Here is a 24,769-nt window from a genome sequence, read left to right as displayed (position 1 = left end):
AGGAACTGAACTGCTGGACCGAGCCGGGGATGAGGGCGACACGGTGCCGTGGGTGCCCGTGGTCGGGCTGGGGACAGCTCGGGGGTGCGGGGTGACTGTGGCATCCCAGGGTGGCTGCAGTGTTGCCCAAAGTTGCCCCCGCTCCTGGGGTTCAAATCGGTGTCCCCCTGCTGGAGCTCCCACACACGGGCTGGAGCGGGACGGGCCCCACAGGTGGGGGATCCCCACAGGTAGGGGATGTGGCTGTGGGGGTGCCAGCAGTGCCTACAGTGGGCACCGAGCTGGGACGGACCCCCTCCCAACAGCAATCCTCAGCACGGGCCCCCAGCACCCATGGGGACGGATCCCAGCGCAGCCACCAGCCCCCCGGGCAATGGGGTGTTTGCACCAGGCCGGGGTGCGGATGTCGGGGTCGTGTGGGTGTGACACGGCTCAGCCCCAGCACAGAGCTCCTGCGGCCTGCTGAGGGGATGAGAGTGGGATCGATGCAGCCTTAATTGGGGTCTCGTGTCCCCCGTCACTGCCGGGCAGCACCGGCCGTGGCACATCGAGCGCCAGGGCCCCAGGGGGCCGTGAGGGTGCAGTTGGGCCCGCATCCCCCCTCGTTACGCAGCTCGGGGGGCGATGCGCGATGCCACGCTCCCCGGGGGGCTCGGGGACACAGCTGCTGTCACCTGAGTAACCAGCCCCGATCGATGCCCGCTTCCCGCGTCCCGCAGGGACTGTAATTGAGCGGGAGGGAGGAGATGGAGGGGTGCGGGGATGAGCCGGTCTGGCAGGAGGAGCGCTGGATCCGGCCTCAGCAGCGGGCTGGAGGCAGGTGGCCGTGGCATCGCTGTGCCACCGCGGAGACGGGGACGGGGACAGAGACCTCTGAGCACCCAGGAGTGGGGGCAGATTCACTGCACACCATGCTGGGCTGCACGCAGCCAGTGCTGTGGCTTCAGGCTCCTCCTGTGACCCCATGGCCCCAGTGCCCAAGTCCCAGGAACACCTGAATTCTTCCCCATTTTGGGGTGGGTTATCGGTGACCCTTTAGCACGGGGATTTGGGCATTCCTGCACATCACCTGCCCTGCTGCACAGGCTGCAGGAGAGACAGTTCCCTCTAAACACAGCCCAGCGCTGCGTGCACAGCCCCCAGCCCCTGCTGCAGCCCCCAGACACTCCTGCTAACGAGGCTGCTTCTAATTGTCGCCTTTGTGGAACAAAGCACAGCTCTTCCCTCTGAAGACGCCTCTCCCACAGCCCAGCTATCGATCCCTGGGAAGAAAGGCAGAGCGCACGGGGCCTCAGCCTGCTCCTCTGCACGGCTCCTCCAAGGAGATTTTGGGGTCACAGGGTGCTGGGGCCGTCCCACAGCTCACTCCTACAGCCTGGTGGCCCCGTACAGATGCTCCCTGTAGGAGCACATGTAGAAGGACCAAGGATTTTCAGCCCACAGTGGGTTTTGCTCTCAGCAAGGGGCACGGGAAGGTCCCCAAAGCCATTCGGCTGACGAGGCACTCGCTGTTAGCAGACGGGTTTGACCTGGGAGCCTGGCCTGGGATTAACCGAAGCCAACCGTGGTCTCCCAGCACGACACACAGCAGGGCACACCTCAGGGTGCTGCGGAGGCCCCCAGGCTTCTCCCCCTCATCCCAGAAGGTGCCTGGATGCGGTGGCTGCCCTGAACTCATCCCGTCCCTCGGAGGGATCTCAATAACTGCGAGCACCAGCTGCGCTGCCGCTTCCATCGGCCCTTTGGCGACCGCCGCTGCGCGGGTCGATAGCGGGAAGGTGAGGGCGATGGGGGGCCGGGGGCAGCCCTGCGGCAGCCCCCAGCCCTTCAAAGCCCCATCTTCATGCCTCCGAGCGCCTCTCGCCCGCAGCAGCGAGGCAGCTATCGACCTCCCTTGAAGGCAGAGCCTCCCTCTGCAGTGCAAATCAGCATCGAGCGGCCCCGGCCGCCCGCAGGGGAGCTCCGAGGCCCCAAAAACCCAAAGCCCCCCCCCGCCGCCTCCATTAAGGCCTGCCCGTTGCCACGGCAACGGCATCCCCCTAGCAACGCGCCGCCATGGCAACCAGGCCGGAAGCGGGCGCGCCGGAAAGCGGAAGAGAAGGCGGGGCTGCTTCCGGGCCGGTCGAGAAGATGGCGGCGGGGACGGTGGCGCTGGAGCGGCTGCGGTGGCGGCTGGAGGAGCTGGAGCAGCGCCTCGGCGGCGGGGCCTGCGAGCCTCGTAAGGTGCTGGGCCACGTTCTGTCACCCCCTTTTTTATTCCCTCCCCCCCCCCCCCGCCTCCGAGCCCCCCTGCCCGCCGCTGGCGGCAGGTAACGGGCCCGCTCCCTCCCTGTGCGCCCCCGCAGGTGGCGGACGAGCTGGTGAAGGTGCAGGTGGCGCTGAGCAACATCGCCGGCAAGAGGGAGCGGGTCAAGATCCTGTTTAAGAAAAGTGAGTGCGCTGGGAGGGGTTCGAGACGGCTTGCGGGGCGTGCCTTGAGCCAGAAATCCCCTCCTCGGAACCCAAAAATCCCAGTCTCGGTGCTCCCCGGATCCCAAAAATCCCCTCCTCGGTGCTTCTGGGTTGTCGTTTGGCCCGCAGGTAACCCAGCGGGGTGTCGTCCTGCTTGTGCCTCTTGCGCAGAGGTGCTGGGGTGGGGAGCGGGCCCCTTCAGCCTTGAACGATACACGGCTGTGTGCTCTGCCTGGAATACAGCTCCTGAAGGGGCTTTTTGCATGTTCAGGCTAACCATGCCCACGTGTCTGTCCCCGTTGTGTGTGCTGGGAGTGGTGAGGAGCACGTACCACCCCCTGTGGCCACATCTGAGGAGCTTTCTCCGAACCAGGGAGCATCAGCTGCAGGCACTAGAGTCATGCTTTGCCTCGTAAAGCCTCCTTGTGGCAGAGTTTCGTGGCTTCATAACGCAGAAGCAGCATTGGGAGTGTTGGTGTGGTGCAAGGTTGCGGTGGCTGCTGAGTGTGAACATGTAACCTGTGTATTTGTAAATGACTTTAGGGATCAGGACGGAGAGCAGTTCTCAGGTTTTATTTCAAGGTTAGGAAGAGGCAGACTTCATTCACCTCTAGTATCGTTAGCCAAAAAGCTAAGTATTGGAGGTGTCTGTAATGAAGCAGTTATTTGTTTGACTCATTCGTAAGTTCTTGGTTGTAGCCTTCTAAAGTAACCTGTTTTCAAGCGTTGCAGAAATCCCTGAATCTGAACAAAACCTTAAATGGGCAGGTTTGTTCTGTAGCCCAGGGAGAATTGCACTTGTAAAAGCGATAACATCTCTCCTACTTGCCTTAAAACCATTTTTTCCTCTAGTTGAAGATGTAATAAAATACCTTGACCCTCAGTACATTGACAAGATGGCTGTTCCAGACACCATGAAGCAGCAGTTCATCTTGGCAGGTACGGCATCACATGAGAAGGAACAGGTTTTTAGCACTGCAAAAGTTGTATTTTAATAAATAAAGTTGTTTGGGATGGACTTATTTTTTTGCTTAGTTATAAACATTTGGAAGGATATCCTATTTAGAGCTACCCAAAATGTGACTTACAAGGATGTCCATCACCCTTAGTGCTCCCTTGTGCATGTCCATGTAGTTTTACCAGTTCTGATCTTAGTATTGATCAGTTTAACCCTAAATTAATGAAAGGTTGAAAAGAAACTGGAGCTTGAACGGTTTTCCTTACCCTACTTCCCATATTCTGAGGACTGTAACAAAACCAGAGTTTAGGATATACATGAAACACCTTCTAGCGTTGTCCGCTTTTGCTTCCAAAGACCTTGGTTCAACCTTTTTTTTGGTATAGTCTGGGAGTGAAACTTGGCGAAGATTCTCCTGACTTAAGTTAGTGTGAATGAGAATCCATTGGTGAGCATCACAAAAGGCTAAATAAAATTATAAAAAAGCCGTTTTCTGTACAGCTGGGTCAGCTGGAACAGGGCAGCTGGAATACAAGTGTCAGTCCCAGCTGATGATCGGTTCAGAGTGGGACAAGCCCCTCTGCGAGGTGGGGGCTGAGATGCTGCTTTGTCCTTTCCTGATGTTCCTTCTTGTCTCTCCCTGATCAGAGGAGCAGGTCATTCCTTCCCGAGCAGCCCTCTTGGAGCAGGTGAAGAACCTCCAGCCCGTCTTAGACAGTGCCTCTATCCAAGGTATGCCTGTTCCTCCGCAAGTTTGAGCTGCACGTGCCACCCCCGAGCTGTTGCCTGTGCTGTTTGCTTTTTCTTGGGTGTCAGACCTGAGGCGAGGACAGCTATGCACACAGCTCAGTGTGAGTAAAGTAGGTGCAAACACAGCAGTACGTTGGCTCCTCCCTCACCTAGCTCTCATGTTCCGTGTCTGATCTCTGCTGGAAAGCACACGGTGTCCTGCAGAGCGTTGTAGCTGTCACCCAGCATGGCTCGGGTGGGAACGTGGCTCCTGCACCAAGGGTGAGGGAGGTGGCGTGGGTTAGGAAGCAGGTTAGAGACAGCAGCCCTAACTCACCCAGAAGGTAATTAGCAAATTTAATGATGCTGAACGTACAGTGTGGCTAGAGGTTTTTTATGGTATAAAGGTGTTTGTGGTGCGTGGCGCTTGGATTCATTGAGTGGAGTTTTGCTGTGACTTGCCCTTGGAGAAGGAATGGTCCTTGTCTTGGTAACTTATCCCACGTGATGCGAAACAAACAAAATGGATGTCTGTTCTGTGCTTTCAGCCGTTCCTGACCACGCAGCGAAACTGCAGCGACTCTCCCAAATCCAGATGCAGCAGCAGGTAGTGTGAATGCTCGTGGCAGTCTTGACTAGCAGGGAGAAGGAGCCATTTGTTGGTGACTGCACTGATGCCCTTGTATCTGCAATTGTTTGAACTGCTTGTTTAGACCACTTATTTTCATTTGTCCAGGGTATTCGTGCTGCAGTTTTAAAGAGGTTTAAGCACACTGCAGGGGGAGAACTAGCCAGGATTTCTGGTAACTGAGTCTGAATTGGCAAAAATCTTTGCCTACGATAAGCCTACTCAAAACAAAGGTTTGAATGCAATAAGTTGCGGTCGATTTAACAAACTGCTATTCCCTTTTTCAGTGGGACACTGAAGTGTTGCGCTTTTTCAGTCTCCCAGTCTCTGGAGGGGTTTTGATACTGCCACGTTGTCTCTTTGCCCTTTTCTTCCCCATTTGAGCACTCCGTGAGGTGGCAATGAGTAGCCTGGGCATTGCCTAATGCCTCCTTTCAGTGTTTCCCTGTGGGTTTTCACTCTGAGGCAAGCTGAGGATGCTGACAAAAAGCAGATAGATGGCAAGCACAGGTGCTTTGGCACTTCCTGAATAGGGGTGTGCCTTTGTAACCTTTCTCTCGTCTGCTGAAATGCTTTCAGCTGCAGTGAGTGGCCAGGGCCTGAGCTTTAGTCCCAGTATTGGCCCTGTACTGCCAGGGGCTGGAAGGAGAGATGTCTTTTTAGTTTATTTACTGCTTACTGGCTGAGGCTCTCTCCTTTGCAGGATCAGTGCAAGCAGTTTTCTGATGGTGTCAAGATGCTCCTTGAAGACTACAACAAAACGGTATCCTTTCAGCTGGTGCTCTGGGCCTGACAAAACCGAACCATCTGCCTGTCTCCTGGCCCACCTTACCCCAATCAGATGCTGGAAACAGGCAATCCCCAGCCCCAGGTTTAATGGCCAGTGCCCTTTCTGGTGTGGTGGTGCTTGTGTTCCCGTCATGCTGTAGAAAGCCCTTTGAGATGTAGTGCTGTGTGGTGTTTGGAAGTTGCTGGGGACTGCAGTTGACATGTGGCGCTGTGTGGTGGCTCCAGGCCTTGTCAGTTTGTGTCTGAGTAGGTTTTGTACACCCTGGTTTCCCATACCCTTTTTTTTGTTGTTTTTTTTGTCTCCCAAGGAATCAGGATTGTAATGGTGCTCTCAGGTTACCAGGGGGTTTTTGGGCTGTGCTCTGTGGTTTCCTCCCTGAAGTTTCTACGTCTCTTTCCTTAAGAGTAATGTCCAGACCCTGCTTCTGTCCAAGCAGTTCGTCCAGTGGAATGAAATACTGATGCAGCTGGAAGCAGCCAAGGAAGCGAAACCTGTGGCAGAGTGATGGCAGAGCTGGGAGTGCAGAGAACCGCCGCCGGGGCCTTGGGATTCTTCTGGCCTTGGGTCACTCAGGAGATGCTGCAGCACAGCCTGCACTCTCTGGTCTCAGCATCTTTCCACTCTGTGAATGTGCTGCGAGTGACATTGCAGGCTCTTGGGGGCACCCTGGCTTTGCGGCTGCACTGCGGTCACCCTGAATCAAAGCCACACTCCTGGTATTCTCTTAATATGCCACTGTTTGTCGATCTTGCACTTCCTTATATCTTGGTTTGTAACATATTTAAAAATCCCTTCCTGCTGTTACTGTGGACCATAATAAAGCCCTGAAACACTACCTGGCTTGTCTTCCCTGGGTGCAGCCATGGCACGGACTGTCTGGCCAGGCTTAAGAGGGCAGATGTACGTATGGCCCGCACGGCCTGTACTTGATATTCCATGAGGAAATGCTACACCTATGCATGAGAGGGAAGCGGTAAGCTGGAAGGTGGGTAAACCTTCTGTAAGCAGTGACTGGCACAGGTGTTTTGGCAGTCTGCAGGAGATAGCTTCTCACACAGCCTGACCTGGATTGCCACACGGGCTCTCCCTGCTGTTTCCTCACAAGCTGCCTGTGCCCTGCCAGCAGCAGGGTGCTGGGCGATTGTTCCTCGTGGGCTTTGTCCCCAGGAAGTTCTCCCGGCCCTGTGCTGGCGGCAGCTAGCGCCCCTGGCCTGCATCCTGCCACTGCTTTCCAAAATGGCTGCTCAGAGAGAGCAGTAATGGCTGCCTGCTCCTGTGCCTTTAAGATTTCTGTCTTGAGGAGCATCCAGGCTTCCTGGACCCCTTTACCCTTCAGGAGTGAATCCCAAGGGACCCCTGCAGAAAAGGCCTGGACAGGTCAAAGTCCGCCCTCTGGAAGTTCAGGAGAGCAGTTTTGTTAGTATCCCTTCTGACATCACCAAGGATAGAAAACTCTACAATTTCATGGTCACACTGCCCAAGACAGTCCCCAGCTTTCACACCTCCCACCAGTCCTCCTCTGTCAGTGAAGAGCAGGTCTAGCGGGGCACCTCCCCGGGTAGGCTCTTGAACCAGCTGTGCCAGGAAGCTGTCTTCCACGCATCTAGAAACCTCCGGGACTGCTTCCTCTGCGCAGTGCTATATTTCCAGCATGTATCAGGGAAGTTGAAGTCTCCCATGAGAACGAGTGCTGGTAATCGTGTAACTTCTGCGAGCTGCTCGCAGAATGCCTTATCCATATCTTCATCCTGATGAGGTGGTCTATAACAGACCCCCACCAAATGTCAGCCCTACAGGCCCTCCCCCGATCCTTCTCCATAGACATTCAACTTTATCATTCCCAACCCCAAGCTCTTCAACATCAAAACACTCTTTAATATGAAGAGCCACACCACCACCCTGCCTTCCTTGCCTCTCCCTTCTGAAGAGCTTGTAGCCGTCCATCGCAGTACTCCAGCCGTGGCAGTGATCCCACCATGTTTCAGTTATGGCAACTAGGCCGTAGTCAGCCTGTCACACAGTCGCTTCCAGCTCCTCCGGTTTGTTGCCCGTGCTGGGTGCATTGGTGTAGATGCACTTCAGATGAGACATCTGCCTCACCCCCAGCTTCAGCATTGTTCCCCCAGGCTCTTCTCTGGTGAGCCCTGTTTTATGCCCTTCCCCGCCAAAGCTGGTTGTCCTCTGGTGGGACAGCACACCTTCCCTGGTATCCCTGAGCCCACCTTCCCTCTTCATCCCAACACCCACTATGCAGGAAGGCTCCCATACCTATAAGTTTATTTACACAAATAAGTTTATTTATTTTCAATATTGGAGCTTTTGAAAATCACAAGCTCCATGGACGCTGGCCCTGCCTCTCCTGTAGCCTGCATGGCAGCAGTGCTCAGATGTAGAGCTCTGCGGCGATGCAGACATCTGCTGCTGCCGACAGCAAATCCTATCCCAGACTGAGCGGATGCTGTTGCCATTTGGTTCCGCTGCAGTGCCCTGGGTGCCACAGGTTTGGCGCAAGTGACACGAGCACAGGTATCTGGTGATGGGGGCACTGCAGTGCTCTGAAGACGACGAGCTGGAGTAGCCATGGGGCTCCTGGGCTCTTGTGGAGGCCGAGCTGGGAGCTGGCCTGGCCCGTGCATTTCCCCGAGGGAGGTTGCTGCCTGTCCACTTTTGTTGGCTGTCGGTGCCCTGGGAGCAGGCCCCGCGATCTGGGGAGCTCTCGACGTTGCCAGGGCACTTCTTCCTCCAAGGCCACCACTTAGGTCCCCTGGTGCCTGCCTCAGCCCCAGATGTTTCAGACGCCGTGGTCACCTCCGCACTGGTGTTTCCTTTCTGAGGGACAGCCGCAGCCCGGAGGTGGAAGCTGCTGTCAGAGCATTGGGTCTGCTCGCTGCTGCTGCCCCACTGGCCTTGTGGGGCTCCTGCGGCTGGTCCCACAAAGTGTCTGCGGTGCTTCCGACGGTGCTCACGCCTCAGGCTTGTAGTTTGGATCACGGGCCTGAGGGCTGGGTAGACTGCGGTGGGCTCTTGTCCTGCCCACGCATTCGGCAACCCATAGGGCGTCCTCAGAATTTCACCCTTGGGAGCTGTGTCCATGCTGTGGCTACACCAGCCGTTCTTGGTGTAGTGTGTGTGAGCCCTTGGGGCTGCCCAGCCACCCTCCTCCCAGGGCACTGCTTGCTGGCATGGGCGCTCCGGGCCGAGCTGGTCCCCGCGGTGCTGCAGCTCCTGAGGCATGAACGTGGCCTCGGGCCTGTGGAAATGGACAGGCTGAGGGCCGGAGCATGGTGGTCCAGAGGCCGCTGGGCAGACAGTGGAGGCCCCGTGCTTCTTCCAGTTCCTCTTGACCTGGTCCGGATGGAGGAGAGGCTTGTATTTGAGGAAGGCGACACAGGGACATTGTGGTGGCAGGGGGCCAGAACAGGCATTTTGGGGCAGTGCTTCATGCTCCTCTTCAGTTGACTGCTGCACTGTCCCAGAGGAGCTTTCTAGGTTTTCTTCGCTTGCTGTCTGCATGCAGGCCTTGCTGTGCTGCTCAAGCCTCAGCTGCAGCTCTGAGATGTCGACAGGTGCTGCAGTTTGGGGCTGGTTCCCATTACCAGCATCAGCCCCCAGTGGTCTCAGGATGATGACGAAGTCGGTTTGGCAGCCTTGGTCTTTTCGTAACACTGTGTTGGCTGGGCTGGGAAGTGCTGAGAGGTCCACGGACAAGCCGAGAGGTTGCTGGGACACCTCCACCCACTGCTGTCGCCCCTCATCTGGGCGAAGGAGACTCTCACGCACGATCGTCCCCATTTCTGGTGGCTGCATGGAGGAGGAGACCTCAGCCGGTGGCTCTTCATCTCCGCTGCCTGGCTTGGAGGCCTGCTTCCCAAGCCTGGGGCTCCTGGGGGCTGTCAGAATCTCTAGGCACTGCCTCTTCCCAGGAAGCTCATCAGCCTCCTCCGCACTGCTGGTTTTGCTCAGGGCAGAGTCCAGATGTTGGTCTTCTGCAGGGATGTCTGCAGGATGTGTCTCCTTCCTGGGCGCTGGGTGGCACGGAGGCTCTGGCTCTGTGGGGGCTCCTCCATCGTGCTCCAGAGAGGTGTTGCTCCAGCTCCGAGGACAGCTCTTGATCCTGGGGATGTCGCAGCCACAGCAGGACAGGCTGCCCCGCTTCACCAGCTCCTCCACGTCCTTCGATGCCGCTTGCCAGAAGTCAGGCCTCAGCCCATCAGCCTCACACCTGGGCAGTGCCGACAGCACCAGCTGCTGCAGCTCCTGCTTGGCCTTGATGCACGCCGTACAGCCAGGGCAGCAGCGCCCTGACCCGCACAGCTGCTTGGTGCCTGCAAAACAGGGAGGGAGTCTGAGTTGCGGTGGGACAGAGGCACCAGGGCCACCTCGGGCCCATCGGGATGGGCTGCTCGGTCCTGAGGCCAACCCAAAGGGGACTCACCAGGCTCCGCTGCTGCTGCTTGTAGCCGCCATCCCCACTTTCGCCAGCACAGACCGTCACCCTGTGGGCACAGGAGCACAGCACAGTCACCAACCTGGGGAGGGATCCGTGGGGCCACTGCCGACACCCCCTGCCCCCGGAATCCCAGCCTCATGTCCCCCCACCCTCAAGCCCCATGTACCTTTTGGCGCCGGCCCCTGGAGAGCAGGGAGAGCCCGGTCACCACAAGCAGGAGGCCGGGGACAAGGAAAACGCTGCTGTCGTCAACCATCGCTCACAGCCAGGTACGACCGCACTGGCAGATGTGGGGTGCTGGCCGGTGCTTTATAGGGACACGGCCGTGAGGTCACAGACAGCACACGGCAACGCCTCTGTGAGGTCACAGCCCCCAGCCCACGCTGAAGCAGGCCGGTGCCCCTGTGCTGCATTTGTGGGGAGGCGGGGGACCAGGATGGCTCCGCCGGGCTCCTTGCTCGGGGCCAGGGTCACAGCCCACTGCCCAGCTCCAGCTGTGTCCGACAGCCTCTCCTGTCCCCCACCCCAAGCTCCTTAGTCTGCCACACTACACAGATTCGCTGTCACAGCTGGGAAGGAACTCTTCATTGCTTTTGGTCCCGCGTGACGGCGGAGCTCCCAGCACAACCACCTGGCTTATGAAAGGGCGCTATGACTTCACGAAGGGCCCTGCAGTTTGAGATGCCGACAGGCACTGCAGCACGGGGCTGCTTCCCGTCCTCAGCGCATCCACTCGGTGCTCGCAGACACCGGTGTGAGAAACAAAGCTGTGCTTTTGCAACAGAAGGTGTTTTTGTGGTGGGAAATCCACTAACCTTGCATATTCTAAAGGGATTGTGCAGGCACGACAGCAGCACAGCAGTGGGGAGTTTGTTAAGCAGAGAAGAGGAAGGTCCCGGCGTCCCAAAATAAGGAGGATAGCTAGGAAAAACAGGACGAGCAGTGTGAAATCGGTAAAAACACAAATCACAGGATCTATAGTCATGAGAGAAGAAGGAAAAAGAAAAAAAAAAAAGGATAAACTAACATTTGGTCAAATAAAATTGTACGTATGTGGTATAGAAAGGCGTTGAGAAGTTTGTGAACCTGCAGTACTCAGCCAGTGAGGAAACAGGGGAGGAATCAGTTGTCGGGCAGTAGGGAATGTAAGGTGATGATGAACTGTTACTGTGCGCTCCTGCTTGCAGGACGCTTGCAGGACGCCTGCCATGACCTCATCCATCTCTCCATCCTGATGAGGTGGTCTATAACAGACCCCCACCAAATGTCAGCCCTACAGGCCCTCCCCCGATCCTTCTCCATAGACATTCAACTTTATCATTCCCAACCCCAAGCTCTTCAACATCAAAACACTCTTTAATATGAAGAGCCACACCACCACCCTGCCTTCCTTGCCTCTCCCTTCTGAAGAGCTTGTAGCCGTCCATCGCAGTACTCCAGCCATGGCAGTGATCCCACCATGTTTCAGTTATGGCAACTAGGCCGTAGTCAGCCTGTCACACAGTCGCTTCCAGCGCCTCCCGTTTGTTGCCCGTGCTGGGTGCATTGGTGTAGATGCACTTCAGATGAGACATCTGCCTCACCCCCAGCTTCAGCATTGTTCCCCCAGGCTCTTCTCTGGTGAGCCCTGTTTTATGCCCTTCCCCGCCAAAGCTGGTTGTCCTCTGGTGGGACAGCACACCTTCCCTGGTATCCCTGAGCCCACCTTCCCTCTTCATCCCCAACACACACTATGTGGGAAGGCTCCCATAGAACGCTTTCGAGTACAAGTAAAGAAGTTTATTTATTTTCAATATTGGAGCTTTTGAAAATCACAAGTTCCATGGATGCTGGCCCTGCCTCTCCTGTGGCCTGCATGGCAGCAGTGCTCAGATGTAGAGCTCTGCGGCGATACAGATGTCTCCTGCCAAATAACTGCGAGTTTGAGGCTGCTTCAGCAACAACAGAGGAGATGCAAATTCTTCACTCGTGTGCTATGTGGCCAGTCCAAGGGAGAGCTTGGGGACTGCCCATCCAGGGAGGACAATGGGTGCCATCAGCCAGGGCAGGGCTGAGGAGGAGCTCCAGGAGGAGCAGCCGGCTTGCCCTGGCTTATCCTCATCACCTTGTCCTAGAATCATAGAAACACAGAAACACAGGGTTGGGAAGGCCCTACAAGGTCATCAAGTCCAACCGTCCTCCTGTCACCAATACTACCCACTAAGCTATTAAATCATATCTCTTAGCACCTCATCCAGGCGCTTCTTGAACACTGCGAGGGACGATGACTCCACCACCTCCCTGGGCAGGCTGTTCCAGTGCCTGACCACACTCTTTGAGAGAAAATGTTTTTCCTCATATCTAATTGAAATCCCCCCAGTCAAAACTTGTGGCCATTTCCTCGAGTCCTATCATTAGTTATCTGAGAGAAGAGGCCGACCCCCTCCTCATCACAACCACCCTTCAGGAAGGTGTGGAGTGCAATGAGGTCTCCCTTGAGCCTCCTCTTCTCCAGATTAAAGAACCCCAGCTCCCTCAGCCACTCCTCCTAAGTCTCGTGCTCCAGACCCCTCACCAGTTTTGTTGCCCTTCTCTGGACATGCTCCAGGGCCTCGATGTCTTTCTTGTAGTGAGGGGGCCAAAAACTGAACATAGTACTCAAGGTGCAGCCTCACCAAAGGTGAGTACAGGGGGATGATCAGCTCCCCGCTCCTGCTGGCTGCACTATTCCTGATACAGGCCAGGATGCCATTGGCCTTCTTGGCCACCTGGGCACACTGCTGGCTCATGTTCAGCCGAGCATCAATCAACACTCCCAGGTCCCTTTCCTCTTCACAGTCTTCTAGCGACTGTGCCCCAAGCCTATAGTGCTGCATGGGGTTATTGTGGCCAAAGTGCAGAACCCGGCACTTGGCCTTGTTGACCGTCATCCCATGGCCTTGTTGACCGTCAGCCTCAGCCCTGGAGTCCAGCCTATCCAGATCCCTCTGAAGGGCCACCCTACCCTCGGGCAGATCGACACTACCTCCCAGCTTGGTGTCGCCTGCAAACTTACTGAGGGTACACTCAATCCCCTCATCCAGGTCATCAATAAAGATATTAAACAAGATAGGCTCCAGTACCGACCCCTGGGGGCACCACTTGTAACAGGACGCCAGCTGGACTTCACTCCATTAACCGCTACCTGCTGGGCACGGCCCTCCAGCCAGTTCTTGACCCAGAGAAGAGTGTACCTGTCCAGGCCACAGGCAGCCAGTTTCCCCAGGAGAATACTGGGGGAGACCATGTCAAAGGCTTTGCAGAAGTCTAAGTAGACTACGTCAACAGCCTTTCCCTCATCTACTAGTCTGGTCACACGGTCATAGAAGGAGATGAGGTTGGACAAGCACGACCTGCCTTTAATGAACCCGTGCTGGGTGGGCCTGATCCCCTGGATGCCACACATGTGCCGTGTGATCCCACCCAAGATGATTTGCACCATAACTTTCCCTGGAACCGAGGTCAGGCTGACAGGACTGTAGTTCCCTGGGTCCTCCTTATGGCCCTTCTTGTAGATGGGAGTCACATCGGCAAGCCCCCAGTCCTCTGGGACCTCTCCAGACAACCGTGAACACTGGTAGATGGTGGAAAGCAGCTTGGCAATCACCTCCGCCAGCTCCCTCAGCACCCTAGAGTGGAGCCCATCTGGTCCCATGGACTTGTGACATTCCAGATGGAGGAGCAGGTCTCTAACTGTCTCTTTCTGGATCGCAGAGGGTGAGTCTCTACCTCAATCACAGGGGACTTCCAGGTCAGGGCGTAAAGTACCCTGAGATGCCAAGGGACCCCTGCAAAAAAAGCCTGAACAGGTCAAAGTCCGCCCTCTGGAAGTTCAGGAGAGCAGTTTTGTTAGTATCCCTTCTGACATCACCAAGGATAGAAAACTCTACAATTTCATGGTCACTCTGCCCAGGACAGTCCCCAGCTTTCACACCTCCCACCAGTCCTCCTCTGTCAGTGAAGAGCAGGTCTAGTGGGGCACCTCCCCGGGTAGGCTCTTGAACCAGCTGTGCCAGGAAGCTGTCTTCCATGCACTCTAGAAACTTCCAGGACTGCTTCCTCTGCGCAGTATTGTATTTCCAGCATGTATCAGGGAAGTTGAAGTCTCCCATGAGAACGAGTGCTGGTGATCGTGTAACTTCTGCGAGCTGCTCGCAGAATGCCTTATCCATATCTTCATCCTGATGAGGTGGTCTATAACAGACCCCCACCAAATGTCGGCCCTACAGGCCCTCTCCCGATCCTTCTCCATAGACATTCAACTTTATCATTCCCAACCCCAAGCTCTTCAACATCAAAACACTCTTTAATATGAAGAGCCCCCACCACCACCCTTCCTAGAATTATAGAATCATAGAATATCCCGAGTTGGAAGGGACCCATAAGGATCATCCAGTCCAACTCCTGGCACCGCACAGGTCTGACTAAAATTTTAGACCATGTGACAAAGTGCACAGTCCAAATGCTTCTTAAATTCAGACAGGCTTGGTGCAGTGTCTGCTTCCCTGGGGAGCCTGTTCCAGTGTGCGACCACCCTCTCCGTGAAGAACCTCTTCCTGATGTCCAGCCTAAACCTCCCCCGCCTCAGCTTGACACCATTCCCACAGGTCCTATCTCTGGTGATACCGGAGAATAGGTCACCTGCCTCTCCACTCCCCCTCGCAAGGAAGTTGTAGACTGCGATGAGGTCCCCCCTCAGCCTCCTCCAGGCTGAACAGGCCCAGTGACCTCAGCCGCTCTTCCTATGTCTTCCCCTCTAGGCCCTTCTCCATCTTCGTCACCCTCCTCTGGACACTCTCCAACAGTTTTACACCCTTTTTGTACTGTGGTGCCCAGAACTGCACACAGTACTCGAGGTGAGGCTGCACCAGCGCAGAGCAGAGTGGGACAATCACTTCCCTCGAATGACTAGCAATGCCGTGCTTGATGCACCCCAGGATACGGTTGGCCCTCCTGGCTGCCAGGGCACACTGCTGGCTCATATTCAGCTTGCTGTCAACCACAACCCCCAGATCCCTCTCTGCGGGGCTGCTCTCCAGCGTCTCGTCGCCCAGTCTGTACGTATAGCCAGGGTTGCCCCGTCCCAGGTGCAGGACCCGGCACTTGCTCTTGTTAAACTTCATGCGGTTGGTGATTGCCCAGCTCTCCAATCTGTCCAGATCTCTCTGCAAGGCCTTTCCACCCTCGTCCGAGTCCGCAGCTCCTCCAAGTTTGGTGTCGTCAGCAAATTTCCTCAAAACACCTTCTAGTCCTACATCCAGATCATTTATAAAAACATTGAAGAGGACTGGCCCTAAAATGGAGCCTTGGGGGACCCCACTAGTGATCATCCGCCAGCCAGATGTGGCCCCATTTACCACAACCCTTTGAGCCCTGCCCGTCAGCCAATTGCTCACCCATCGTATGATGTTTTTGTTTAGCTGTATGCTGGACATTTTGTCCAGTGGGAAACCGTGTCAAAAGCTTTGCTGAAGTCCAAAAAGATCACATCAGCTGGTTTCCCTTGATCGACTAGATGGGTGATCTTATCATAAAATGAAATCAAATTTGTTAGGCAGGACCTACCCCTCGTGAACCCATGTTGGCTGGGACCAATGACTGCATTGTCCTCCAGGTGCGCTTCAGTAACTTCAAGGATCATCTTCTCCATGATTTTACCAGGCACTGACGTGAGACTGACAGGCCTGTAATTGCTAGGGTCTTCTTTTTTGCCCTTCTTGAAAATTGGCTCAACATTTGCCAGCTTCCAGTCTGCTGGGACCTCTCCAGATTCCCAAGACCATTGAAAAATAATTGAAAGAGGTCCCGCGATGACGTCAGCCAGCTCCTTAAGCACCCTGGGATGAATCCCATCCGGACCCATGGACTTGTATGGATCCAGGTGGAGCAGCAAATCCCGCACACGTTCAGGGTCGGTTGGGAGTTTATCATTCCCACTGTCATGGTCCTCCAGCTCAGGGTACCCTGGGTCCCGAAGCCCGTCATCACTGTTGAAGACAGAGGCAAAGAAGGCGTTAAACGTCTCTGCTTTACCTAAGTCCTTGTCTGTGAGGTGACCTTCCCCATCCAGTAGCGGACCTATGTTTCCTTTGGTCCTCCTTTTTCTGTTCACATATCTAAAAAAAACGTTTTTATTGTCTCCCACAGACTTGGCCAGCTTCAACTCTAGTTGGGCTTTAGCTACACAAATTTTCTCCCTTCAGACGCGAACAGTGTCCCTGTATTCCTTCCACGTTGCCTGACCCTCCTTCCAGCAGCCGTATGTTTTCTTTTTTCGCCTAAGCTCCAGTAGGAGATCAGCCAGGCCAGCCTTCTGCCCCGCCTGCTTGACTTCCGATATTTGGGAATCGCCTGATCTTGTGCTTTTAGGAGGCAGTGCTTAAAGACTGACCAGCGCTGATGGACGCCAATGCCTTCAAAAGCAGTTTCCCAGGGGACCTTGCTGACTAGTTCCCTGAGCAGCCTGAAGTCTGCTTTCCCCATATCCAGGGCTGAAGTTTTGGTGACAGTTTTCCTTCTGTCGTCAAAAATTTTAAACTCAACCACTTCATGGTCTCTATGGCCGAGACGGCCACCAATGACCACGTCCCCCACAAGACCCTCTCTGTTCTCCAGCAACAGATCAGGAGGGCACCTTTCCTAGTTGGCTCCCTTAGCACCTGCACCGAGAAGTTATCATCTAGGTGCTTTATGAACCTCCTGGACTTGCTCGTGTCAGCCGTGTGGTGATCCCAGTTGACTTCTGGCAAGTTGAACTCCCCCATAAGGACAAGGGGAGTTAATCTCGAGGCATCTCTTAGTTCCATAAACTAATTCATCAGCATTGTCATCCTGGCCAGGTGGTCTGTAATAGACTCCCGCAACAACATCCCCTTTATTTGTTCGTCCCCTAATCCTTACCCAGAGGCTCTCAACTTTGCCATCACCAACTTGCCTCTCCCTTCTGAAGAGCTTGTAGCCGTCCATCGCAGTACTCCAGCCGTGGCAGTGATCCCACCATGTTTCAGTTATGGCAACTAGGCCGTAGTCAGCCTGTCACACAGTCGCTTCCAGCGCCTCCTGTTTGTTGCCCGTGCTGCGTGCATTGGTGTAGATGCACTTCACATGAGACATCTGCCTCACCCCCAGCTTCAGCATTGTTCCCCCAGGCTCTTCTCTGGTGAGCCCTGTTTTATGCCCTTCCCCGCCAAAGCTGGTTGTCCTCTGGTGGGACAGCACACCTTCCCTGGTATCCCTGAGCCCACCTTCCCTCTTCATCCCAACACCCACTATGCAGGAAGGCTCCCATACCTATAAGTTTATTTACACAAATAAGTTTATTTATTTTCAATATTGGAGCTTTTGAAAATCACAAGCTCCATGGACGCTGGCCCTGCCTCTCCTGTAGCCTGCATGGCAGCAGTGCTCAGATGTAGAGCTCTGCGGCGATGCAGACATCTTCTGCTGCCGACAGCAAATCCTATCCCAGACCGAGCGGATGCTGTTGCCGTTCGGTTCCGCTGCAGTGCCCTGGGTGCCACAGGTTTGGCGCAAGTGACACGAGCACGGGTATCTGGTGATAGGGGCACTGCAGTGCTCTGAAGACGACGAGCTGGAGTAGCCATGGGGCTCCTGGGCTCTTGTGGAGGCTGAGCTGGGAGCTGGCCTGGCCCGTGCATTTCCCCGAGGGAGGTTGCTGCCTGTCCACTTTTCTTGGCTGTCGGTGCCCTGGGAGCAGGCCCTGCGATCTGGGGAGCTCTCGACGTTGCCAGGGCACTTCTTCCTCCAAGGCCACCACTTAGGTCCCCTGGTGCCTGCCTCAGCCCCAGATGTTTCAGACGCCGTGGTCATCTCCGCACTGGTGTTTCCTTTCTGAGGGACAGCCGCAGCCCGGAGGTGGAAGCTGCTGTCAGAGCATTGGGTCTGCTCGCTGCTGCTGCCCCACTGGCCTTGTGGGGCTCCTGCGGCTGGTCCCACAAAGTGTCTGCGGTGCTTCCGACGGTGCTCACGCCTCAGGCTTGTAGTTTGGATCACGGGCCTGAGGGCTGGGTAGACTGCGGTGGGCTCTTGTCCTGCCCACGCATTCGGCAACCCATAGGGCGTCCTCAGAATTTCACCCTTGGGAGCTGTGTCCATGCTGTGGCTACACCAGCCGTTCTTGGTGTAGTGTGTGTGAGCCCTTGGGGCTGCCCAGCCACCCTCCTCCCAGGGCACTGCTCGCTGGCATGGGCGCTCCGGGCCGAGCTGGTCCCCGCGGTGCTGCAGCTCCTGAGGCATGAACGTGGCCTCGGGCCTGTGGAAATGGACAGGCTGAGGGCCGGAGCATGGTGGTCCAGAGGCCGCTGGGCAGACAGTGGAGGCCCCGTGCTTCTTCCAGTTCCTCTTGACCTGGTCCGGATGGAGGAGAGGCTTGTATTTGAGGAAGGCGACACAGGGACATTGTGGTGGCAGGGGGCCAGAACAGGCATTTTGGGGCAGTGCTTCATGCTCCTCTTCAGTTGACTGCTGCACTGTCCCAGAGGAGCTTTCTAGGTTTTCTTCGCTTGCTGTCTGCATGCAGGCCTTGCTGTGCTGCTCAAGCCTCAGCTGCAGCTCTGAGATGTCGACAGGTGCTGCAGTTTGGGGCTGGTTCCCATTACCAGCATCAGCCCCCAGTGGTCTCAGGATGATGACGAAGTCGGTTTGGCAGCCTTGGTCTTTTCGTAACACTGTGTTGGCTGGGCTGGGAAGTGCTGAGAGGTCCACGGACAAGCCGAGAGGTTGCTGGGACACCTCCACCCACTGCTGTCGCCCCTCATCTGGGCGAAGGAGACTCTCACGCACGATCGTCCCCGTTTCTGGTGGCTGCATGGAGGAGGAGACCTCAGCCGGTGGCTCTTCATCTCCGCTGCCTGGCTTGGAGGCCTGCTTCCCAAGCCTGGGGCTCCTGGGGGCTGTCAGAATCTCTAGGCACTGCCTCTTCCCAGGAAGCTCATCAGCCTCCTCCGCACTGCTGGTTTTGCTCAGGGCAGAGTCCAGATGTTGGTCTTCTGCAGGGATGTCTGCGGGATGTGTCTCCTTCCTGGGCGCTGGGTGGCACGGAGGCTCTGGCTCTGTGGGGGCTCCTCCATCGTGCTCCAGAGAGGTGTTGCTCCAGCTCCGAGGACAGCTCTTGATCCTGGGGATGTCGCAGCCACAGCAGGACAGGCTGCCCCGCTTCACCAGCTCCTCCACGTCCTTCGATGCCGCTTGCCAGAAGTCAGGCCTCAGCCCATCAGCCTCACACCTGGGCAGTGCCGACAGCACCAGCTGCTGCAGCTCCTGCTTGGCCTTGATGCACTCCGTACAGCCAGGGCAGCAGCGCCCTGACCCGCACAGCTGCTTGGTGCCTGCAAAACAGGGAGGGAGTCTGAGTTGCGGTGGGACAGAGGCACCAGGGCCACCTCGGGCCCATCGGGATGGGCTGCTCGGTCCTGAGGCCAACCCAAAGGGGACTCACCAGGCTCCGCTGCTGCTGCTTGTAGCCGCCATCCCCACTTTCGCCAGCACAGACCGTCACCCTGTGGGCACAGGAGCACAGCACAGTCACCAACCTGGGGAGGGATCCGTGGGGCCACTGCCGACACCCCCTGCCCCCGGAATCCCAGCCTCATGTCCCCCCACCCTCAAGCCCCATGTACCTTTTGGCGCCGGCCCCTGGAGAGCAGGGAGAGCCCGGTCACCACAAGCAGGAGGCCGGGGACAAGGAAAACGCTGCTGTCGTCAACCATCGCTCACAGCCAGGTACGACCGCACTGGCAGATGTGGGGTGCTGGCCGGTGCTTTATAGGGACACGGCCGTGAGGTCACAGACAGCACACGGCAACGCCTCTGTGAGGTCTCAGCCCCCAGCCCACGCTGAAGCAGGCCGGTGCCCCTGTGCTGCATTTGTGGGGAGGCAGGGGACCAGGATGGCTCCGCCGGGCTCCTCGCTCGGGGCCAGGGTCACAGCCCACTGCCCAGCTCCAGCTGTGTCCGACAGCCTCTCCTGTCCCCCACCCCAAGCTCCTTAGTCTGCCACACTACACAGATTCGCTGTCACAGCTGGGAAGGAACTCTCCATTGCTTTTGGTCCCGCGTGACGGCGGAGCTCCCAGCACAACCACCTGGCTTATGAAAGGGCGCTATGACTTCACGAAGGGCCCTGCAGTTTGAGATGCCGACAGGCACTGCAGCACGGGGCTGCTTCCCGTCCTCAGCGCATCCACTCGGTGCTCGCAGACACCGGTGTGAGAAACAAAGCTGTGCTTTTGCAACAGAAGGTGTTTTTGTGGTGGGAAATCCACTAACCTTGCATATTCTAAAGGGATTGTGCAGGCACGACAGCAGCACAGCAGTGGGGAGTTTGTTAAGCAGAGAAGAGGAAGGTCCCGGCGTCCCAAAATAAGGAGGATAGCTAGGAAAAACAGGACGAGCAGTGTGAAATCGGTAAAAACACAAATCACAGGATCTATAGTCATGAGAGAAGAAGGAAAAAGAAAAAAAAAAAGGATAAACTAACATTTGGTCAAATAAAATTGTACGTATGTGGTAAAGAAAGGCGTTGAGAAGTTTGTGAACCTGCAGTACTCAGCCAGTGAGGAAACAGGGGAGGAATCAGTTGTCGGGCAGTAGGGAATGTAAGGTGATGATGAACTGTTACTGTGCGCTCCTGCTTGCAGGACGCTTGCAGGACACCTGCCATGACCTCATCCATCTCTCCATCCTGATGAGGTGGTCTATAACAGACCCCCACCAAATGTCAGCCCTACAGGCCCTCCCCCGATCCTTCTCCGTAGACATTCAACTTTATCATTCCCAACCCCAAGCTCTTCAACATCAAAACACTCTTTAATATGAAGAGCCACACCACCACCCTGCCTTCCTTGCCTCTCCCTTCTGAAGAGCTTGTAGCCGTCCATCGCAGTACTCCAGCCGTGGCAGTGATCCCACCATGTTTCAGTTATGGCAACTAGGCCGTAGTCAGCCTGTCACACAGTCGCTTCCAGCGCCTCCTGTTTGTTGCCCGTGCTGGGTGCATTGGTGTAGATGCACTTCAGATGAGACATCTGCCTCACCCCCAGCTTCAGCATTGTTCCCCCAGGCTCTTCTCTGGTGAGCCCTGTTTTATGCCCTTCCCCGCCAAAGCTGGTTGTCCTCTGGTGGGACAGCACACCTTCCCTGGTATCCCTGAGCCCACCTTCCCTCTTCATCCCCAACACACACTATGTGGGAAGGCTCCCATAGAACGCTTTCGAGTACAAGTAAAGAAGTTTATTTATTTTCAATATTGGAGCTTTTGAAAATCACAAGTTCCATGGATGCTGGCCCTGCCTCTTCTGTGGCCTGCATGGCAGCAGTGCTCAGATGTAGAGCTCTGCGGCGATACAGATGTCTCCTGCCAAATAACTGCGAGTTTGAGGCTGCTTCAGCAAAAACAGAGGAGACGCAAATTCTTCACTCGTGTGCTATGTGGCCAGTCCAAGGGAGAGCTTGGGGACTGCCCATCCAGGGAGGACAATGGGTGCCATCAGCCAGGGCAGGGCTGAGGAGGAGCTCCAGGAGGAGCAGCCGGCTTGCCCTGGCTTATCCTCATCACCTTGTCCTAGAATCATAGAAACACAGAAACACAGGGTTGGGAAGGCCCTACAAGGTCATCAAGTCCAACCGTCCTCCTGTCACCAATACTACCCACTAAGCTATTAAATCATATCTCTTAGCACCTCATCCAGGCGCTTCTTGAACACTGCGAGGGACGATGACTCCACCACCTCCCTGGGCAGGCTGTTCCAGTGCCTGACCACACTCTTTGAGAGAAAATGTTTTTCCTCATATCTAATTGAAATCTCCCCAGTCAAAACTTGTGGCCATTTCCTCGAGTCCTATCATTAGTTATCTGAGAGAAGAGGCCGACCCCCTCCTCATCACAACCACCCTTCAGGAAGGTGTGGAGTGCAATGAGGTCTCCCTTGAGCCTCCTCTTCTCCAGATTAAAGAACCCCAGCTCCCTCAGCCACTCCTCCTAAGTCTCGTGCTCCAGACCCCTCACCAGTTTTGTTGCCCTTCTCTGGACATGCTCCAGGGCCTCGATGTCTTTTCTGTAGTGAGGGGGCCAAAAACTGAACACAGTACTCAAGGTGCGGCCTCACCAAAGGTGAGTACAGGGGGATGATCAGCTCCCCGCTCCTGCTGGCTGCACTATTCCTGATACAGGCCAGGATGCCATTGGCCTTCTTGGCCACCTGGGCACACTGCTGGCTCATGTTCAGCCGAGCATCAATCAACACTCCCAGGTCCCTTTCCTCTTCACAGTCTTCTAGCGACTGTGCCCCAAGCCTATAGTGCTGCATGGGGTTATTGTGGCCAAAGTGCAGAACCCGGCACTTGGCCTTGTTGACCGTCATCCCATTCGCCTCAGCCCTGGAGTCCAGCCTATCCAGATCCCTCTGAAGGGCCACCCTACCCTCAGGCAGATCGACACTACCTCCCAGCTTGGTGTCGCCTGCAAACTTACTGAGGGTACACTCAATCCCCTCATCCAGGTCATCAATAAAGATATTAAACAAGATAGGCTCCAGTACCGACCCCTGGGGGCACCACTTGTAACAGGACGCCAGCTGGACTTCACTCCATTAACCGCTACCTGCTGGGCACGGCCCTCCAGCCAGTTCTTGACCCAGAGAAGAGTGTACCTGTCCAGGCCACAGGCAGCCAGTTTCCCCAGGAGAATACTGGGGGAGACCATGTCAAAGGCTTTGCAGAAGTCTAAGTAGACTACGTCAACAGCCTTTCCCTCATCTACTAGTCTGGTCACACGGTCATAGAAGGAGATGAGGTTGGACAAGCACGACCTGCCTTTAATGAACCCGTGCTGGGTGGGCCTGATCCCCTGGATGCCACACATGTGCCGTGTGATCCCACCCAAGATGATTTGCACCATAACTTTCCCTGGAACCGAGGCCAGGCTGACAGGACTGTAGTTCCCTGGGTCCTCCTTATGGCCCTTCTTGTAGATGGGAGTCACATCGGCAAGCCCCCAGTCCTCTGGGACCTCTCCAGACAACCGTGAACACTGGTAGATGGTGGAAAGCAGCTTGGCAATCACCTCCGCCAGCTCCCTCAGCACCCTAGAGTGGAGCCCATCTGGTCCCATGGACTTGTGACATTCCAGATGGAGGAGCAGGTCTCTAACTGTCTCTTTCTGGATCGCAGAGGGTGAGTCTCTACCTCAATCACAGGGGACTTCCAGGTCAGGGCATAAAGTACCCTGAGATACCAAGGGACCCCTGCAAAAAAAGCCTGAACAGGTCAAAGTCCGCCCTCTGGAAGTTCAGGAGAGCAGTTTTGTTAGTATCCCTTCTGACATCACCAAGGATAGAAAACTCTACAATTTCATGGTCACTCTGCCCAGGACAGTCCCCAGCTTTCACACCTCCCACCAGTCCTCCTCTGTCAGTGAAGAGCAGGTCTAGCGGGGCACCTCCCCGGGTAGGCTCTTGAACCAGCTGTGCCAGGAAGCTGTCTTCCACGCACTCTAGAAACTTCCAGGACTGCTTCCTCTGCGCAGTATTGTATTTCCAGCATGTATCAGGGAAGTTGAAGTCTCCCATGAGAACGAGTGCTGGTGATCGTGTAACTTCTGCGAGCTGCTCGCAGAATGCCTTATCCATATCTTCATCCTGATGAGGTGGTCTATAACAGACCCCCACCAAATGTCAGCCCTACAGGCCCTCTCCCGATCCTTCTCCATAGACATTCAACTTTATCATTCCCAACCCCAAGCTCTTCAACATCAAAACACTCTTTAATATGAAGAGCCCCCCCCACCACCCTTCCTAGAATTATAGAATCATAGAATATCCCGAGTTGGAAGGGACCCATAAGGATCATCCAGTCCAACTCCTGGCACCGCACAGGTCTGACTAAAATTTTAGACCATGTGACAAAGTGCACAGTCCAAATGCTTCTTAAATTCAGACAGGCTTGGTGCAGTGTCTGCTTCCCTGGGGAGCCTGTTCCAGTGTGCGACCACCCTCTCCGTGAAGAACCTCTTCCTGATGTCCAGCCTAAACCTCTCCCGCCTCAGCTTGACACCATTCCCACAGGTCCTATCTCTGGTGATACCGGAGAATAGGTCACCTGCCTCTCCACTCCCCCTCGCAAGGAAGTTGTAGACTGCGATGAGGTCCCCCCTCAGCCTCCTCCAGGCTGAACAGGCCCAGTGACCTCAGCCGCTCTTCCTATGTCTTCCCCTCTAGGCCCTTCTCCATCTTCGTCACCCTCCTCTGGACACTCTCCAACAGTTTTACACCCTTTTTGTACTGTGGTGCCCAGAACTGCACACAGTACTCGAGGTGAGGCTGCACCAGCGCAGAGCAGAGTGGGACAATCACTTCCCTCGAATGACTAGCAATGCCGTGCTTGATGCACCCCAGGATACGGTTGGCCCTCCTGGCTGCCAGGGCACACTGCTGGCTCATATTCAGCTTGCTGTCAACCACAACCCCCAGATCCCTCTCTGCGGGGCTGCTCTCCAGCGTCTCGTCGCCCAGTCTGTACGTATAGCCAGGGTTGCCCCGTCCCAGGTGCAGGACCCGGCACTTGCTCTTGTTAAACTTCATGCGGTTGGTGATTGCCCAGCTCTCCAATCTGTCCAGATCTCTCTGCAAGGCCTTTCCACCCTCGTCCGAGTCCGCAACTCCTCCAAGTTTGGTGTCGTCAGCAAATTTCCTCAAAACACCTTCTAGTCCTACATCCAGATCATTTATA

The 24,769-nt window shown here is 55.7% G+C and overlaps 1 protein-coding gene across 1 annotated transcript; it reads left to right on the top strand.

The window, feature by feature from the left end:
* Positions 1–2,065: 2,065 nt before the first annotated feature.
* DCTN3 (dynactin subunit 3) lies at positions 2,066–6,391 on the top strand. The gene is made up of 7 exons (XM_048048572.2): positions 2,066–2,223; positions 2,346–2,430; positions 3,304–3,390; positions 4,058–4,141; positions 4,687–4,745; positions 5,470–5,529; positions 5,972–6,391. Exons 1-7 carry the CDS (start codon positions 2,131–2,133, stop codon positions 6,059–6,061), a joined length of 558 nt encoding a protein of 185 aa, XP_047904529.1. The 5' UTR covers positions 2,066–2,130; the 3' UTR covers positions 6,062–6,391.
* Positions 6,392–24,769: the final 18,378 nt, after the last annotated feature.

The sequence above is a fragment of the Anser cygnoides genome, chromosome Z (genome assembly GCF_040182565.1).
Source record: "Anser cygnoides isolate HZ-2024a breed goose chromosome Z, Taihu_goose_T2T_genome, whole genome shotgun sequence".
Taxonomy (NCBI): Eukaryota; Metazoa; Chordata; class Aves; order Anseriformes; family Anatidae; genus Anser; species Anser cygnoides.
Note: the sequence above shows the minus strand (reverse complement) of the source record. Positions and strands in the feature narration are given on the sequence as shown.

Excerpts from the sequence above, each read along its gene's own strand:
- DCTN3 (XM_048048572.2), top strand. The coding sequence starts at position 2,131 with ATGGCGGCGGGGACGGTGGCGCTGGAGCGGCTGCGGTGGCGGCTGGAG. Across the intron at positions 2,224-2,345 it reads GGGCCTGCGAGCCTCGTAAG|GTGGCGGACGAGCTGGTGAA; the intron begins GTGCTGGGCCAC and ends GCGCCCCCGCAG. Across the intron at positions 2,431-3,303 it reads CAAGATCCTGTTTAAGAAAA|TTGAAGATGTAATAAAATAC; the intron begins GTGAGTGCGCTG and ends TTTTTCCTCTAG.